Source organism: Crassostrea angulata, chromosome 8, assembly GCF_025612915.1.
Source record: "Crassostrea angulata isolate pt1a10 chromosome 8, ASM2561291v2, whole genome shotgun sequence".
NCBI classification, from domain to species: Eukaryota; Metazoa; Mollusca; class Bivalvia; order Ostreida; family Ostreidae; genus Magallana; species Magallana angulata.
In genome coordinates, this window is record NC_069118.1 from 30271044 (window position 1) to 30288437 (window position 17394).

General features: G+C 33.3%; 1 protein-coding gene across 4 annotated transcripts in view; it reads left to right on the top strand.

Moving 5' to 3' along the window:
* The first annotated feature begins 67 nt into the window (after positions 1–67).
* The window catches only part of LOC128157936 (alpha-(1,3)-fucosyltransferase 7-like), a 66686-nt gene continuing 49359 nt past the window's right edge, over positions 68–17394 (top strand). The window contains exons 1-3 of one of the 4 annotated variants that reach the window (XM_052820610.1): positions 68–114; positions 3461–3536; positions 15784–17034. In XM_052820610.1, coding sequence (XP_052676570.1) covers positions 3497–3536; positions 15784–16910 — 1167 coding nt within the window. In that variant the 5' untranslated portion in view covers positions 68–114; positions 3461–3496 and the 3' untranslated portion in view covers positions 16911–17034. Of the gene's footprint in view, positions 115–3360; positions 3537–4687; positions 4806–13148; positions 13239–15783; positions 17035–17394 lie in introns of those variants that run through there. The other 3 variants (XM_052820613.1, XM_052820612.1, XM_052820611.1) reach the window with 3 other exon arrangements.

Below are 17394 nucleotides of genomic sequence, written 5' to 3' on the forward strand. Positions count from 1 at the left end.
CTGTAGTGCAGTTCTTTGCGGTCTGTAGATTCGTCTGCAAAATAAGGATCCTTTTTGGAACAACCCTAATGGTGTAGTTGGTTTAGAAAAGGGACATTCCGTTATTATTTATAGGTATGTATCTGCCTACGTATAGCAGTTAACGAATACGCTCAACGCTTAATGGTACATGTATGTACATGTAATTGGTTACGAGTTAAGATGATCCGTCAAGGCACTACCCACGATAATCAAAGAACTGAGTGTACTGAAATCCAAGCCGATTTGATATATAACTACATACAAATGCACATCTTATTTTTGAATCAGTACAGGCAATTTTACCAGCTTATTGAATACTTTTAGTTATCTTGAGAAAGAGATTATTCATTTTGATAACTAGGCAAGCATTAACTCTGCGCCTTAAACAAAGATTTGGGCACGATTAATTGAACAAATATGACAACAATTACATGTATGTTGTATTACGATTATTGTTATAATTATGACCAGTAGTTTGAAAAAAAAATATATTTCTAAGAAAAAGATAAAAGATAATCGTACATGTGTATGATACACTGATCCATACAATTATATTATAGTACTCTTGGCCCGCATGCATTATAGAGTTAAGGCATGCGCGGATTCATTTTTTTCCAATGGAGGGGGGGGGGGGGGGGTCCGACGGTTATTTGAGTTTGCCAAGGGGAGTCCTTGGCATAATTTTGGTAATTTTATAATGTAATTAAAAGAAATTTAAATCTTGAAACGGGGGGGGGGGGGGGGGTCTTGACTGAATCCTATAATATTTCTGTTTCCTTAAATTCTACTATTTTCTACCTGAATTTTACCCCTTATTTTGTACCTAACCCCCCCCCCCCCCCCCCGGTTCAGTGTCTAAACACTGCAACTTTTTATTTGCCCCCCCCCCCTCCCAATTTCATATCTTCCTCCCAACAAACAAGTACGTGAACCCGGTCCACCCTCCCCAATGTTTTCTACTTGAACCACCCCCTCCTATTTTAAACGGAATAAACTCTCATACTCTTTACGTTGCTTCCTCACTGATTTGGAGAGTTCCACATCCAGGTGTCCCCTAACAGCAGTTAGGTGTTATATTTATCTAACATTCGTTATATAAATTATTTTGTATGGGACAGAGATTTGGTTAACTATATGTATGAAACAGGCCCATCAGGAAACTTTTAGACAACATAATAAACAGAATTGAATCCATGGGTCAAAACAAGTTTTTCCTAATTTTCTGGAAAAGAATGTAACAAATAAATCATAAAAAATGATTAAGCGCCAAAATCGTTCTCTTATCTGTGAAATCATGTTTCAAATTGATACATGTACATTATAGATCCATCAATACCATATTAGGGTGTCAAACCACCTTAGTTTAAATTTTACAATCATTGTGTTTTTTATTTTATAGTATTCTAATTTTTTTGCCAATGATATATATATATATATATCATATTATATTATTATTATTATATATTAAAAAAAAAACCTTATTGCTCTCTTTTTTTCAGAGCCTTATTTATGTTTTTAAGAAGTTAATTAGCGATCGGTTTAAGATTCGAATATAATTCATAATGGAATGCTCCATGTAATTACATGTATATCTAACTAAGTTGTAAACGAACTGGTGACAACTATCATGGCCCCAATGCTAATTCCGTGGAAAGATCACCGGCTATATGTGTTGATTATAATACAAAACAACATGTCACTGCCCAGGATGATCGGATTTGCTTTTATTAATTACTAATGAATACGAAATAATAAGAACGATAACAAAGAGTATTTTACACTTTTTTTTTTTTAATCTGATAGTGTATGTATGCTAGAAAGCAAATGCATGTTTGGATATTAGGCACATTACAACATCGATAAAATACTTGAAACAGCAGATCTGGACCGGGATTCAAACAAATGTTAAAATACTTAAGTTTTATATATGAAGCAAAATTACTACTTAAGTAGAAAATACATTTTTAGCTAAGGAAAATTACTTAAATCCCTTTCATATAAATTCTTAGTACAATTCTTAGCTAAGTAGCATTTTCTCATAGAGAAGGTAGGGGAAAACCGAGTCTATTTATAGATTCTATAGCAAACGACAACATTTTTTACGAATTTTTCTAATAGATTAGAAGTGTTTATACCTGATATCTCATACACATAAATTTTTTATTTTTTTTAAATGAAGAATAATCAAATCACATTTTATGTAATGTTCTGACTTAAAAACCATTTTTCATTACATAGGCGTCGGAACCGGAGGGGCTAGGGGGGCGGGGGGGGGGGGGCAGAATAGAGTTCAGCCCCCCCCCCCCCCCCCACTTTTTCGCTGGAAACGTAATTGTTCCTTAATGTACCTTTGAAAGATTGCGAAGTTGGAGTAAAAGTCATACTAGCCCCCCCCCCCCCCCCGGATTAGGAATTTCGTTGTAGGTGAAAAAAAAAGAATTTTTTTTTATTGGATCTATAGGTATACTCCCCCCCCCCCTCCCCCACGGATTAGGATTTTCATGATTTCGGAAAAAATGTTATGGCCGGAAAGATTTTTTGTTTTGAAAGTATAGGTTTATCCCCCCCCCCCCCCCCCCCCCCCCCCACGGATTAGGAATTTTCATGATTTATGGAATTATGTTTTTTTTCTCTGAATATTTCTGAGGATCAGTATAGCCTCCGCCCCTCCCCCCCCCCCCCCCCCACTTTCAATTTGCTTCCGACGCCAGTGCATTAAGTTTTGTACAGTCTTGGTAATACCTCACATATTTGTGTACATGAATTTAGTTATTACGATTAACCGGCTTATCGGTCGAAACGAGTTTCAATTAACCCATGGCAATTACCTGTATTTTATATATTTACATATGTATCTTCAAAATTTACATGTGTTCATGTACTTATCAAGTAATTTACACAGAAGATTAATTTTCAGTTTTCAGTTTATGTATAATGATTAACACATACTTTGTCTACATGATAAGCACAATTTAAGCGGAAGTCACCTAGTATGGAATGAAAAACAAAATCATCTAAATTAAATGTATCCATGTATCAAAGAGAGAGAGAGAGAGAGAGGAGAGAGAGAGAGAGAGAGAGAGAGAGAGAGAGAGAGAGAGAGAGAGAGAGAGAGAGAGAGATACACAACTACTTCCATTGCCTTCAATGAAAAATTTTACATTTTCTTTTTAGAAAATGCACAAACTCATAGTGAAGGATAAAAGAAATGATTCATTCCTCAATGTTACACTGTTTTATAAAATGGATAAAGTATAGCCTTAGGCAAGCAGTATCGGTGATCTAGTATAAACTCAAGATACATGTACACTTGTATTACACGAGGAAGTAGCTTCGATAACATGCATGGGTATTATGAACATGTTGCGAGCGGTCCGATTCGGCCAAGACTTTTAGTCTCACCTGCCCCATACCTGAATCAGAATTTGTTGTGTTCTAGAAGAATTCGAGGAAACGCCAAAAATTTCCAGGGAAAATGCAACAACAAAAAGGGGAGCGCCATATTACTGCCACAGGTAATTAAAATTCGCTTATAGATTTTAGAAAACGGTACATGTATTTATTTAGTTTTATTTAACTTTTTTCAAATTGTTTTTCATTAAAAGTTGTTTGTTATTGAAATATCTATAAGCGTATCGTGAAGTCACATGTATTCAAATACTTAAACTTTTTATAGTATATATAGCATATAACAACATTTATTTTACCGCCGTTCCTAATTTTTGGCTCTGCATTCCCATTAGGTATGGATCTGCTTTCAGTAGCATTCCCATTTCAGTTGACTGCATAGCACTGTCATGTTCTTCTTGTAATTTAAATTCAATTTTAAAAAATAATATATGAGAAAAAGTTTGGGGTTGCTTGGTTGTTATTAAGATACATGTTTAATAGTGAAATATTAATCGTCGAGGCGAAATGTCGGAGCCATGTTTTTTTTGGGAAGTCTACTATATATTTATATGACTAAAGTTAATCTGAAAATTTTCGTTTGGTGCCCTGCATGAATCCTTGACCATGTTGACGCTTCCTTCTTGTTTTTTCTACATTATTTAGCGCATTGTTACAACGCTCTTTGAAAAGTTACGAACATGGAATTTTGTTAAGTGCGTTAAATTCAGGAACAAGTCAAGGCACTTTGAAAAAAAAAAATTCAAAGTGCGTTGATAGCATCGAACATTGCTCAGGAATTTCATGCTGTTCTACAATGTAAATCATGACGGATTTGAAATAATTATAATAAGGAAGGATAGGAAGTAATGCTCAGCACGGAAAACTTTACACCCAGTAGGATAAATATTACAGCTGTTCATGTTGATATTGCAGCTGAAATCATCAAATCAAAAAAAGAATGTATATAAAGTTGAAATGTAGATATGTAGATAGTCGGTTTATTGTTACACGTTCGTGTAAATATATCTAGACAGCGTCTTCCCCGGTAGGCATTCTTGACACCTTCTTATTGTGTATATGGCGGGGTAGAAAAATTGCTTGACCATTTAAAAATGGATACGGATCGATGGGCTAAATTGGAAGCAAGCATTTAATTATTTAGTGATGAAAGCTTAGTGTCCACCCTGGATTGTTATTAATGTGGCTTAGAATGGCTGGATCGTAGACGAGTTTAATCCTGTTCAGTAGCCCGTGCATAATCTTTTCTAAACAACTTTGAAACATACAGGTACTGTAGTATTGGTGAAAATATCATTGGAATCTACACGCTTAAAATCACGCTGAAATTTGGAACAGTCGCTTTTCTTTCGTGCGCTTTTCATAGTGTATTTTTGGTAAGTACTTAATATTATCTATTTCGGATGATTTCGGTTTGTATAATGCTTTCTGGGTTTTTTTTTCGAAATTGAATTCTTTTTTTTTCTTGTGTTTGAATTACGAACCGTTTTTCATAGCAGTTGTTTTTCAATGCCTGTAGAAACACACCGAACATCTTGGGATACATTTAATAGAGTACATGATTTGTAGTTAAAAAGGTAGAATGTGACCTTATAACACTGTAGGGTTATATATGACTAGAAAGGTATCAATCGAAACGAATAAACCTCATACAAATACAGCATTTGTATTGTAATAGTAACTGTGAGATTCGATATTGATCGGACTGAGTATATATGTACAGGTATAAAGGAATTGTATTGATTATTTTTTAATACTTTGGTATCTACAATATTATTCGCAGTACTGTACAGAAGCTAATACAGTATATTCATGTACAAAAAATAAATAGGACGGCATTTTCAACTTATAAGTATTTTAAAAGAATTTACTAGGCGAACCTAGATGTAAGCCGCTCAATCTACTGTTCAAAGGGTCAGGAACGGTCACTGGATTACAGAGCTATTAAAATTTTGGAACTAAGATTGTCAACACGTATTGAAATGAATTGCTGAGAGATCTTCATTTATTCAAAAAATATACGAAGCTGTTTGTTCCTCTTTTAATTACACGTCAGTTTAATTTAATTAGCACTGTTTGGTCTACTACCTTTTTCAAATGTACTGATGTATATATATCCAATTCAAGGGTTAGATGTTTATCAAACTATTTCATAACAAATCCAAATGTTGTAATATTTGAAAAACTGTTTAATGTCACAAACATAAACCAACTTACCAAAAATTGTAAACTATTAGATAATATATTTGAGAGAGTTAGCTCTCTTGGTTAAATTATATCTGTTATCCCTTCATCATGCCTGTACCATTGATTTTCATGTATTATATATATATTGTAGTTTGTACATACAGTACATATGTATTTTCTCTACACTGTAAATTCAGTTATGAGAATAAAGTTCATTGTCATTGCTATGGTCGGGTCTTATGCTAATTAAGTCCTGCTAATTACTGTAATTGTAACAAATTGTGTTGTAAGTAAACTTAAAACATGAAATTACATGGAAAATATGCTTCGACTTGTCTTTTGAAAACAATTATTTTTAGAAACACAATAGACTAGAGTCTGTTTTCAAAAGACAATTTGAAATCATTTCAGTTCAGTTCTTTATTAACTTTAAGCTATACATTTGCTGACCACTGTATTAAGCCGTCATTAAAGAGGACTGGAATGTCGTGTCCATTTTCAGACTGTAACAATCTCCTTTACAAGGAGAGCACTAGCTGTATTGAGATATAAAGGTTTATCATGCACTGGAATGGATTTTCTATACAATTGTTTGCTTTTTTGAACGGGTTTTAAAAGAAAGAGTTTTGTGTTTTCTTTTGTACGCAGAACTTAATGGGACTGAAACTGGATTGATGATCGATGACTTTGAGAGTAGGTTCAGACATGTTTTGATTATCATTAAGAGTTTAATTGGTGACTTTTAATTGGTGTTAAGATTTTTGAGCAAAAATTGGTGTTAAGATTTTTGAGCAATATCGTGACACGCAAAGATCACACTTCTTAGAGATTTATTTGAATATTATTTCAGATATCATTTGCACCCATATAACTCGTAAAAGTAAGAATCATTTATGAAGGCTCGATGGTCATGGCCAACTTAAGACTCTATTAATCTCCTTTTGAAGAAGAGCTCTATATGAAAATAAAGGAAAATATCCAAATTTAAACTTGGTCAAAATATATAGAAATTTCTTTCCTAAAGTAATGTTCATAGCTAAATAACTCATACTAATCCGAAAAAATTAAGGTAGTTCTGATGTTTAATTTGATAATTTAATAATTTAGCTAATTTAGCTAAATAACTCTTACTAATCCGAAAAAATTAAGGTAGTACATCTAGCTTCCTTAAGAGACATGGTCACGATTTCAGCTAAAAAATAGCTTTTTTTTTTTAAAATTCGAATGTCTAAATTGATTTACATGCCTGTGGGTGTTTTTTTTTTTATATGCTTGACCGAAATTTGACTGTTGAGTTAACAGCAGGGGAACCAAGCTCTGCATTGATATTGTTAACAAAGTTCGTGTCATAGTTTAAGTAAAGACTATATATATAAAAGAACATTACAAATATGTTCATAAATATACACTCCACAAAACAGACGGAAAAATATATGACGTACAATGAGATTTTTACAACGAAGTGGGGCGAAGTCACTGTTTCCTTTTTCTTTGGCCCGTAGAATCTGATCTAATGGTGCAAGGGGTTTGGGGTTGGTTGGTGGGGGTAATTTAGGTATACAATTATTATAATACGTGTTCATATACATGTAGCTACATGCATATGTACCACTTGGAAAGAATCATGATATGCACCTAAGTAGTTTGTCCCATAGTATTAAATTTGACAAAATATAATGTGCCTTTATTCCTGCCAAAATTGTTAAATTATGCCCGTGATACATGTATTTATTTAAGGTTGAATAACACATCGTCACAAAATGGCTGACCGCTGATCGAAACGACATTTTGTTTCATTAAAAAGATTTTATCGACGGCAATATATAACTTACATCATAGCCGGGTGGATAAAATGTCGGGCTTGTGATCCGTATATACCGAGTTCGAATCCCGCAGGGGCTATTGGTTTTTTTTACTGAATTGATTTTTTTTTAGATTTGCCAATTTTTCGCTTATTTGACATATGTATAGTTTATTTATCCTTATATCTTTCATAATGAAATAATTTACAGTTAATTCAACTGACTTTTTCCAGGTGTGTTATTCCACCTTAATGAAAACAAACCCAAAGGAAACTTCCTTGAGACACAAATAATGACCCCCCTCCCCCCGCACAAAAAAAAAACCAAAACGAAAATACAAAAAATGAAAAGAAAAAAGAAACAGAAAACAAAAACAATGCAATTTGCTTGTTATTGGCTTGGAGATAGTGATGTACACGTATTTGTAAAACATGTAATTATAGGACATCGAAGTTGTACACATCTGCGCGTTCAAAGTCTAGAACCTATCAATAATACAAATGACATTGCATAAATAAATCACTTTCCTGGTCTTTATAGGAAGGTGTATCTGATTGGGGGGCGGGTGGGAATTTATCTTCAGCCTTGAACTACACGAGCTTAATACGGTGAGTCATGCATCGCATATCTTATCGTAATAAGCCATATTATGCATTGTCAAATTAATAACTTACACGTATAGGAACTAATTTTGCTATCCCACATCGTATTCATTAATTACCTGTAATTAGTAATTGTATAAAAGTAAATAGTTTCACTTGACGTCAAATTCATTTTTCATATTCACTGTCACAATAAACAGTTATAAAAAATCGTGCGCAAGGCCCATTCGCATAATTGAGAAAATAGATTCTTTAATCCATCGTCCATGGATTCATGTCGATCAAGCTCCATGGACGGTCCATATGGAGGGTAATCGTGTTAAAAAATTCAGTTATGTTAAATTGTAAACTTTTTTTTTTCTTGTCCAAGATTCCTCAGTTCCTTCGTATGATGCACATTTTGCAGCTTTATTGTTTTCATTAGTTAATTAAACCTTCAACTTTGCACATTTCTGCATTTGTATCTTCAGAATCGGCAATAGCACATCTGACATTATACTTATACAAGTTTGTCGAATTCTGACATGACCTTATAAGGCAAATGCCTTGTAACGGGAAAAGGCATGCCGTAATCGCCGGAATGGTCGAAAAACCCCACCATTAAATATTCAGCTAAACTGTTGCAATAAGCTTCAAATGAACGACACTTTTTCTATCGAAAATATCGGTATTATTTTTATAAAAAATTATGGAGATATGATTGAAGCGGGACCAAACAGGAAGAGGTTCATGTATATGAAAATTGTTGCCGGTGGGACGAATGCGCTAATTTCTTTAATATGATTTCCGTGGTATTATACGTAGTACGATAAAGGTTACAAAGAAATTCCTAATATCTTACTTCTCTAAAATAATTTGATATGTAATTTAAACTGAAATATAAGTTAATGCACATTCTTCTATAGAAATTCCCTTAGTGGGTGAATATATTTTGAGCGGCATAGGGTTCGGAGACCGCCGTGAGGTCCCATTCAGCTCCATTGCTTCTGAATTATAAGAATTTTGAGAGAATTTTTACCCAGGTTTTCCGAAGGAAAAATCCGGTTATTGAAATAGTGAAAATGGCGGGCAGGCGGGTGGCTGCCAAAAGGATACCCTTATTGTACCGATAACTCCTCATACTTGTACAGTTTTTAAGACAGGCAGTTGTTCTTTTGCATATCATTTATACATATACCAGAGGTATGCAAATTGCTAGGATTTTGATTTCTGATATTTTATGGAGAAAAAAAAATCAGCTGTTGAACTTAGTCATTTTTGGCAAAATATTGCAAATAGGTACCTCTATTGTACGGATATCTCCTCGTACGGTTTTCAAGATGGGTAGTTGTTCTTTTGCAGATCAATTATACATATATCAGAGGTATGCAAATTGTTATAATTTTGATTTCTGATGATTTATGAAAATAGATACCAGCTGTTGAACTTCGTCATTTTTGGCAAAAATATTGCATGCATGATTATAAAGTACCCCATTTCTCTGGATAGGCAGGATTGACAAACGGATTATTGATACTGTTAAAAAAAAAAGAAAACCCGGTTTGCTGTCACTCTGACAGCTTTTCTCCTTTTATTTTTCTCAATTTGTTAGAATTAAACGACTTGCAAAAATTTGGAAATTTTCCGCGGAAAAATGCATGTAACTATTCATGTATATATACTTTTTAAAAATATCAAAACGATTATGTTGTGCACGTGCAAGATAGGTAATAAAACAGTCTAAAATTCTTATAATAGAAAATCTATAATAATTAATTAAAGCACAAAGTTTTGTTAAAAATTGAAAGGTTTTGAAAATATAGTAAGGGTATACTAGTATGTTTATGTCTTTGTAATTATGTTTATTCTTCGGAAATTGGATTTCTGAAACTAAGGAACGGGGTGGGTCAGATGAATTTAATCGTTTATGAACTGGAAAAGTATTTAAATTAATCAAAAATAATTTAAAATATACTGTATTGACGATCATTTTACAAAATTAAGTATACGTAGCTGCTTTATGGTAAACAGTACTTGTTCATAAGTGGCTGTAAAGCTGTATTATTATATAATAGTTCTCCGTAATTGTTTTATCAACCAACTCCACTAAGTGAGTCTGTATTGAATCGACATTCAGGACGTCATACTCATATCCCGTAATACCGGTACATGTAACTGTTTGAAATAAAAAAAATAATTGCCAATTTTTACCTGCATGATAGGTTTTTAAGGGGTCTTGTCTTAACTTTGTGGTAGTAATAAGAATGCCTTTGGTGATATTTTCTGTATTCAATCGAGCTCTATACTTTAACAATTTGTTGCATGGGTTTGTTCCCGTTTTGCACACATTTGAAAATTAGGTATCGAAAAAAATGTGTGCGAAACGGGAATTTGACCAGGTGATGTAATTTCTTAATTGCTATAGTCTTTATCACAGTTCCTGTGAGGGTAACCGACAATAACATAAATAAAATATACCTACTCGCCATTGATATTTACATTTATTTTATGTTAATATATAACTTGCATAAAAGCACATTTACATAATAATTGATATCCTTTTTCTTGAATTTAATTTCAAACATCGATTTGGCCATGAACAATTTCATTACTTTCTTTAAACAAAACAGATTTTTGTATAATGTTGTATATGAAGTGCTTTTGTTTAACTTACTGCCTTAGGAAGTACTTGTACATGCTACAAGTTTGAGAAAATATCATATGTTAATATTTAATTATTACTTTTGCTGATATAAATGGAGGTTATGTGACTAGGGAAAATGCTGCTAAATTTTTTTCATTTATGCTGTGGCTTGAATAATCGAAGAAAATAGACAAACTGTATAACGATACGATGATAAATCGACATATTTATATGCTTCAAAGACTGTAAAGATATTTTCACAAACCTATCAAATGTAGAACTAAATAAATTAATGCATTTTCTCAGTTTGAGTATCGGATCAATTTTAACATTATTATTCTTGTCGAAATTTTTGTGCTTCATGTATTTAGCTAGCTACTTATTTGAAAAACCAGAAAGTGACTCGCAATAAAAAAGGCGATGTCGATCATAAGAATCAAGGTCGCTACTTCAAAGAGAGAAATATTTTGTGATAAAAATCTGTTTCCTTTTTATTGATACCAAACAGCCAATTATAAACATGCGTTTTAGATTATTTGCAACTTAGTTGTAAAAAGAGACACGGAATACCCCATATGATTGTACATATTAGTTTTTCCCATCATCATATAATTATTGAAGCAGCTTCCAATTGGCTTAGCAATTTTTCCGCAATTCATTTAGTTTTATATCAAAGGCAAATGGACAAAAATGTAAAAGTCAAATCATTTACGCATTATTTTTCTTATCAGTGAGCGGAAATTTAAATTAAGACAGGCGCTCATAAAACACAGGTAAAAATCCAGGTAAAATTTTTGACTGAAAGCAGACTATAATTGCTATCACAACACAAATCACACCTATTGTTCTATACCCAATTATCAAATGTGTGCAAAACGGGAACACACCGTTGCATGTACTCTTATAAATATTTACATGTATATTCAAACAAAGTCATTATAGGTTTTATTTTTTCCAGTTCTAAGAAGATATCTGAAGCCGATCGAATTCTTCACTCACATCTTTTATACATTATCTCAATATACATCAAGCTCATAATGTATTTTTCCAAAAAATCGTACTTCCTAACAAAGGATGTCATCCAGAGATACTATTATAGGCCTACTTAATATATTTTTTTAATTTATTCCGTCCCCATTCCGGCGATTTGTAGACTTTACATTTGACGATATGTAACATGTCAGCTGTGCTATTTCAGAAAACGGAGATCAAAATGCAGAGACTACAGATATATAGGAAGTGTGTATAACAAACAAAACTTTAACAAACAATTTACAGCTACATCTGTAGGAAAAAGATTGAAGGCCTGAGGGGTTACTCTAAAGTGTTAATGCCTGAGTTTTAAAGGTTATATATGGTGGAATATTTATGCCATCCACATAATTTTAATCAACAAAGCATATCACGTCAAGTCGAGATAACTATCTCGTCAAGTCAACTTTCTTGTTTCTCAACAAACTCCAACTTCTATTTTGTCCAGTCAACATAAGCTATTACATTTTGTTGCGATAACTATCTTGATAAGATGCGATTATTTATCTTGTATCTTGACTAAAATCTGTTGCATTTGTAATTAAATGCTGCCACCCACAAAACGAGATAGTACATGTATAACAATCGTATAATCGTATTTTGAAACTCAATACCCGATCCCCTTACGTTTTTAAAAAGGCACGTAATCAAAATGAAATATCCCTAATGGCTCGTCAATTAGTGTCTTATTAATTATCGCTTGATATTTAATCCTCAAGTGCAAATTCATATCTAAATCTGTGATTAACATGAATATATAAATACATTGTATGCTGACTCATAGAGCTTAAGACACCTTGGATAAAAAACGGATGACGCAAGGTTGATATTGAACTACATGTAAAATCAATTAAATCGTACGATTAAAGATTAAAATAATAAGCAATATAAAAAAACAACAATTTATTATGTTTTAATTAGGAATGAAAACAAACAAAGATTACTGGTATTAAGATCAAATAGAATTCTCCAAAATAGAACCAAAAGTAAAAAAGGATTTATTTTAATTCTTAGCATAACACTTTCAATCGCATAGAGTTTAATGTATTTAAGACAATAAAAATTTATAGATATGATATAATGACGCTAAAAACAGTGTGTTTCAAAAGGCAAAATAAAAATCAACATATTTATATTTTTTGAAGACGGCCTTATAATTTTCATTAATTATCTTCTATGCAGATCAAAGGAATCCTGGGTAATAAGTTCCAAACTTCTATTATCAAATATATGTTTATAACTTATTCTGTTTTGTGAACGGCAGTCTTTGCAAATGACACGAATTTTAGATAAATTATCGAGATAGCTATCTCAACAAGGAGTCATTCTTGATCGAGAAACTAGAAAGTTGTCTCGACTTGACGAGAAAGTTATCTTGACTTTACGTGATATGCTATGTTGACCCAAAATTATGTGGATTGCAGAACTATGCCACCATAGTTATACGATCAAAATTACACTCATTCATACTCATGCAGGCTCACACACCAACATGATTGCATACACGAATTTACACGTTTACAGGTCTGGATTTTTTATCCATGGATCTATCCAGTAGTACGCGTAAGTAGGAGAACCCCACTTGCGAATTATAATGTAAAACATGTATATTCCAAAGTTGAAGACTCGTTCCCTCTACACGTATTATAGTTATAAATAGAACAATTATCTTGTGATATATGTAACTGGGGGTTGGAATTTGCATGAATTTTGTGTATACTGTTACATGACTTGTACAGTACAGGCAACGCGGATCCCGTGTTTCCCGCGCCCCGTCACGGTATAAACACATCGAGGTGATCGGCCAGGTGAGACAGGTATACCGCATTCCCATCACGGTAAACTCATCATCTACCTGTTCCCGCCACGGTAAAATTATCGATGAAAAAGTATCGTATACAAGCGGGAGTTATCTCCCCGAATGACAAATAAATTGCATGTTTCTTTATATTTAATGACGATATTTAACCAGATTTTGACAGAGATTATAATCGAAATACTTGGAGTCTTTTTTACTATTTTTTTTTATTTCATAGCTATTAAATAAAAAATTGTGCAGCAATTGCAAATAAAATATTTTCGAATTCATTATCATATTTTAAGTAGGTCGTTTAATTAAAAATTATCATGAAATGATTTTAATTGCCAATAAAATTATAAATGTGTACGCAATGTGATTGTGTTTTCTTAACAATTAATTTGTCCGCCTACATTTGTATTGTTTGTTGTTGAAGTCCATGCGTGTCAACTAATGATGAGCAAGTTATTAAAAATTAGGGCTTCCTATAAAATTACCAACCCGGTATTTTTAGCACGTTCCGTTCATTTTTTACAGGGTTTTCTACGTGTAAAGAACATTTTTTTGTGAATTCACGTTTTAGTGAGTTTGTGTTGCGTTACTTTAAGTATGGCTCGTCGTGTATCCATGTCCTGTTGTCAGATGTCAACAGAACAGGAGGACATCATACAAGAAAAGGACCAGCAATGATATATAATGTAGTGATGACATCCCTATATGATTAGGTTGTCAGCGTCCCACTTAATCGACTCGACGCTATAATGTTGTTCTCCACAGTCTTTCATTACTTTCTGCAAAATGAACTCAAAAGTCTCGATTGGTGTCATTCTTTATTAGCACGAGTGGATCTAGTTTGGGGTGAGGGTCGAGGTCGGGACTTACTTAAAAATTGAATATCATTTATTTCACATAGTGAATTAACCTAAAAATAGGCGTTGAACCATCCCCACTCCCGACAAACATATTAATCATATCTTGGACCTCTTCCTCTAAAGAAAAATGTCTGGATCCACGCATGGATATGTGTGTGGGGGGGGGGGGGGGTGGGGGATGGGGGTGGGGCTGCATGGATGGAGTAACATTTTGGTCGGATAGTATATGGTCGAAATGCAATAACAGATACAAACTCTATCTGTTATTGAATATACTGTAACTCTTTTCGGTAATTTCATAATTTCATTATAAGGTGCATGCGAACCGCTGGAAACTTTTGAATATAACAAAAAACAAAAAACAAAACACAAAAAAAAACAACAGCAAAACCCCCACCAAAAACAAAACCAAAACCTCTCTCCCAAACAGGAAGTTAAAATTCATAGCGTATTCGGTCAATTGTTAAATTATTTAATGAATAAACCCAAGCTCTCTGAAACTCAATAATTTTTTTTACGAAATATTTATCAAACAATATGTATATTAAAACATGTACAGTCATGTAAAAGGACAGCAAAACCACAAACCTCCCCATTCAGTTAATTACTTGACGTATGATTTTTATAACCATTCATTTCCATATTTAGATTTGATATACGTTAAGCATGTTTGCGTAAGTGGAATTCTCTTTTGGATATATAGAAGGGGATTAAATTGTTTTGCACCATTTAAAGTGTGAAAGCTCAATATCACTGTCATAACCTCTAAGGATTCAGAACAAGTGGGGAAAAATCCTCAATTAGGCACTTAAGTGTCCCTAAATCAAAGGAGTGTTTAGTACAAAATAAAAAGATAAAACAATTGAACGGAGAAAGTGGTGTGACTTTGTACGTGCGTATTAAATATATTTTTTTTAATTTGAGCAAAGTTATGTTCTCTATACAATTGAGACAATGTGTAGAGGAAAGTTTTAAATTCTCATTTTGCAATAACTATTTCACATTGTTCAATGTCTTTGGGATACCACTACGAATCGGTTTTGTAATGTACAGTCCAATAAATTCAAATGACGTATTTTTGGGACGTAAGCGGGGTTTGCATGATTAAAAGAAATTAAAATCGCATGAATATGTCTATATTCTCCTATTAAACGTACAATTGCTGAAAAATATAATATAAATATTAATAGGCAATAAGGAATAATTCTTTGAATATTACATATTGTATGGGGTGATAATTTTGGTCGGGGCATGATTTGATCTTTCATAAAGTCATTTGGGATTTATTGGATTTAACCACGCCCTGACCTAATTACCAACTCGTAATACTCAAAGAATAATTCCCTATTCCTAAAATCAACTAATTTTATGTACATCTTATATTTCTATTATTTGTAATAGACTTTCACAATGTAAAATTAACTATTTTCTTTTGTAGGCAAAATGAGCATTAAACAACACATAACGACTTTCACAATTGTAATGGTGACGTCATTCATTGGTTCCCTATTCTGGATTAAAGTACTCACATCTTTTGAAAAGGAGGACAACACATTGTTTGGAATTTCGAACACGAGCACATATACGAGCAAGAAACCTATGGTGTTCAATGAGACGTTCACAGTACTTATTTATACCGGTCAATCGTTTTTGAAGCCTTTTATTCAACATTTCAGAAAGAAAAAGTGCCGTTCTGTGCCAAACTGTATTATTTCGGAAAATGTAAGTGACATGCAGAAAAGTCATGCTGTTATATTCAATGATGTTAATCTACCAGGAAAAATACCGCAGAGAGCAAAAAATCAGCTCTGGATATTCCACGGCATGGAAACAGTGCACTTTATTCGTAAACCGTCTAAACATTGGGACGATCAATTTAATTTCACCATGTCTTTTCGGAAGCATTCTGACATTGTAAGACCATACGGAAAAATTGTGCGACGCGAAAAGGAGATTAAGCGAAATTATACCGAAGTGTTCCGAAAAAAGAAACATGGCGGCGTCTGGATGTCAGGGCATTGCCCGGTTCCTTCTAAGCGCAAAGCGCTTGCGCAGGAAATCGGGAAACACATGCACGTTGACCTTTTCGGCAGATGCGGCGCCCGACCATGCGGGACAGCAAGTACCATGTTGAGTGATTGTTTAAAAACTGTGTCTCGTGATTACAAGTTCTACTTCTCATTTGAAAACACAATTTGCCCTGACTACACGACAGAAAAACTGTTCAATATATATTTGTATGACCTTGAGATTATACCTGTGGTGAACGGACCGGCGAATGCGGCCGAGTATCTTCCGAAGGGAACGTTTATCAATGCTCTAGACTTTTCCTCCGCGTCGGAACTCGCCAAAAAATTAAAGGAAATTGGCGCGAGCGAAGAAAAATACACACACTACCTCAAAGAAAAAGACAAGTATTACGATGCTGGTAATGCGGAAGTCTTTTCCGATGCAATGTGCCAATTGTGCAATAAATTAGCTGGAACGAGTATGAATCCAAATGGAAATAATTCAAAAGGAAATTCTCAAAATTATTGGACGAGGCTGATGAAAAACAACTGTTGATTGATACTTATATCGTAAAGCATGTAGACCAAATGTATGTCTCAATTTTTAAGGAAAAATGAGACATTAAGGCTATAATTTATCAATTTTTGATAATATTGAAATGAAATATCGCCATTTACAATTATTTGTTACATTCTTTATTGTTATTTTTGCAAAAAAATTGAATAAAAAAAAATTCTTCTAAAGAACTATAAATGATAAGAGTTAAATTTGGCCCCCATAATTTGCCATTTTTTAAGTGTTTCGGGTACAATAAAATGTTAACTAAGGACTATGTGCGGTATGGTCAAATACCTGCCCCCGATTTCAACCAATTTTTAAATAGTATCGTATAAAAATGAAATCTTCACAAATCATTGTAAAGAGGATGCCTATAACTTTAATCTTGATTTTAGTCATCATTGCTCACTCGCTTTTTGTCTATGACGTCACCTAAATGACCCAATTCTCGCAAAGTTGCAAACAAATGAAGATATTCTCA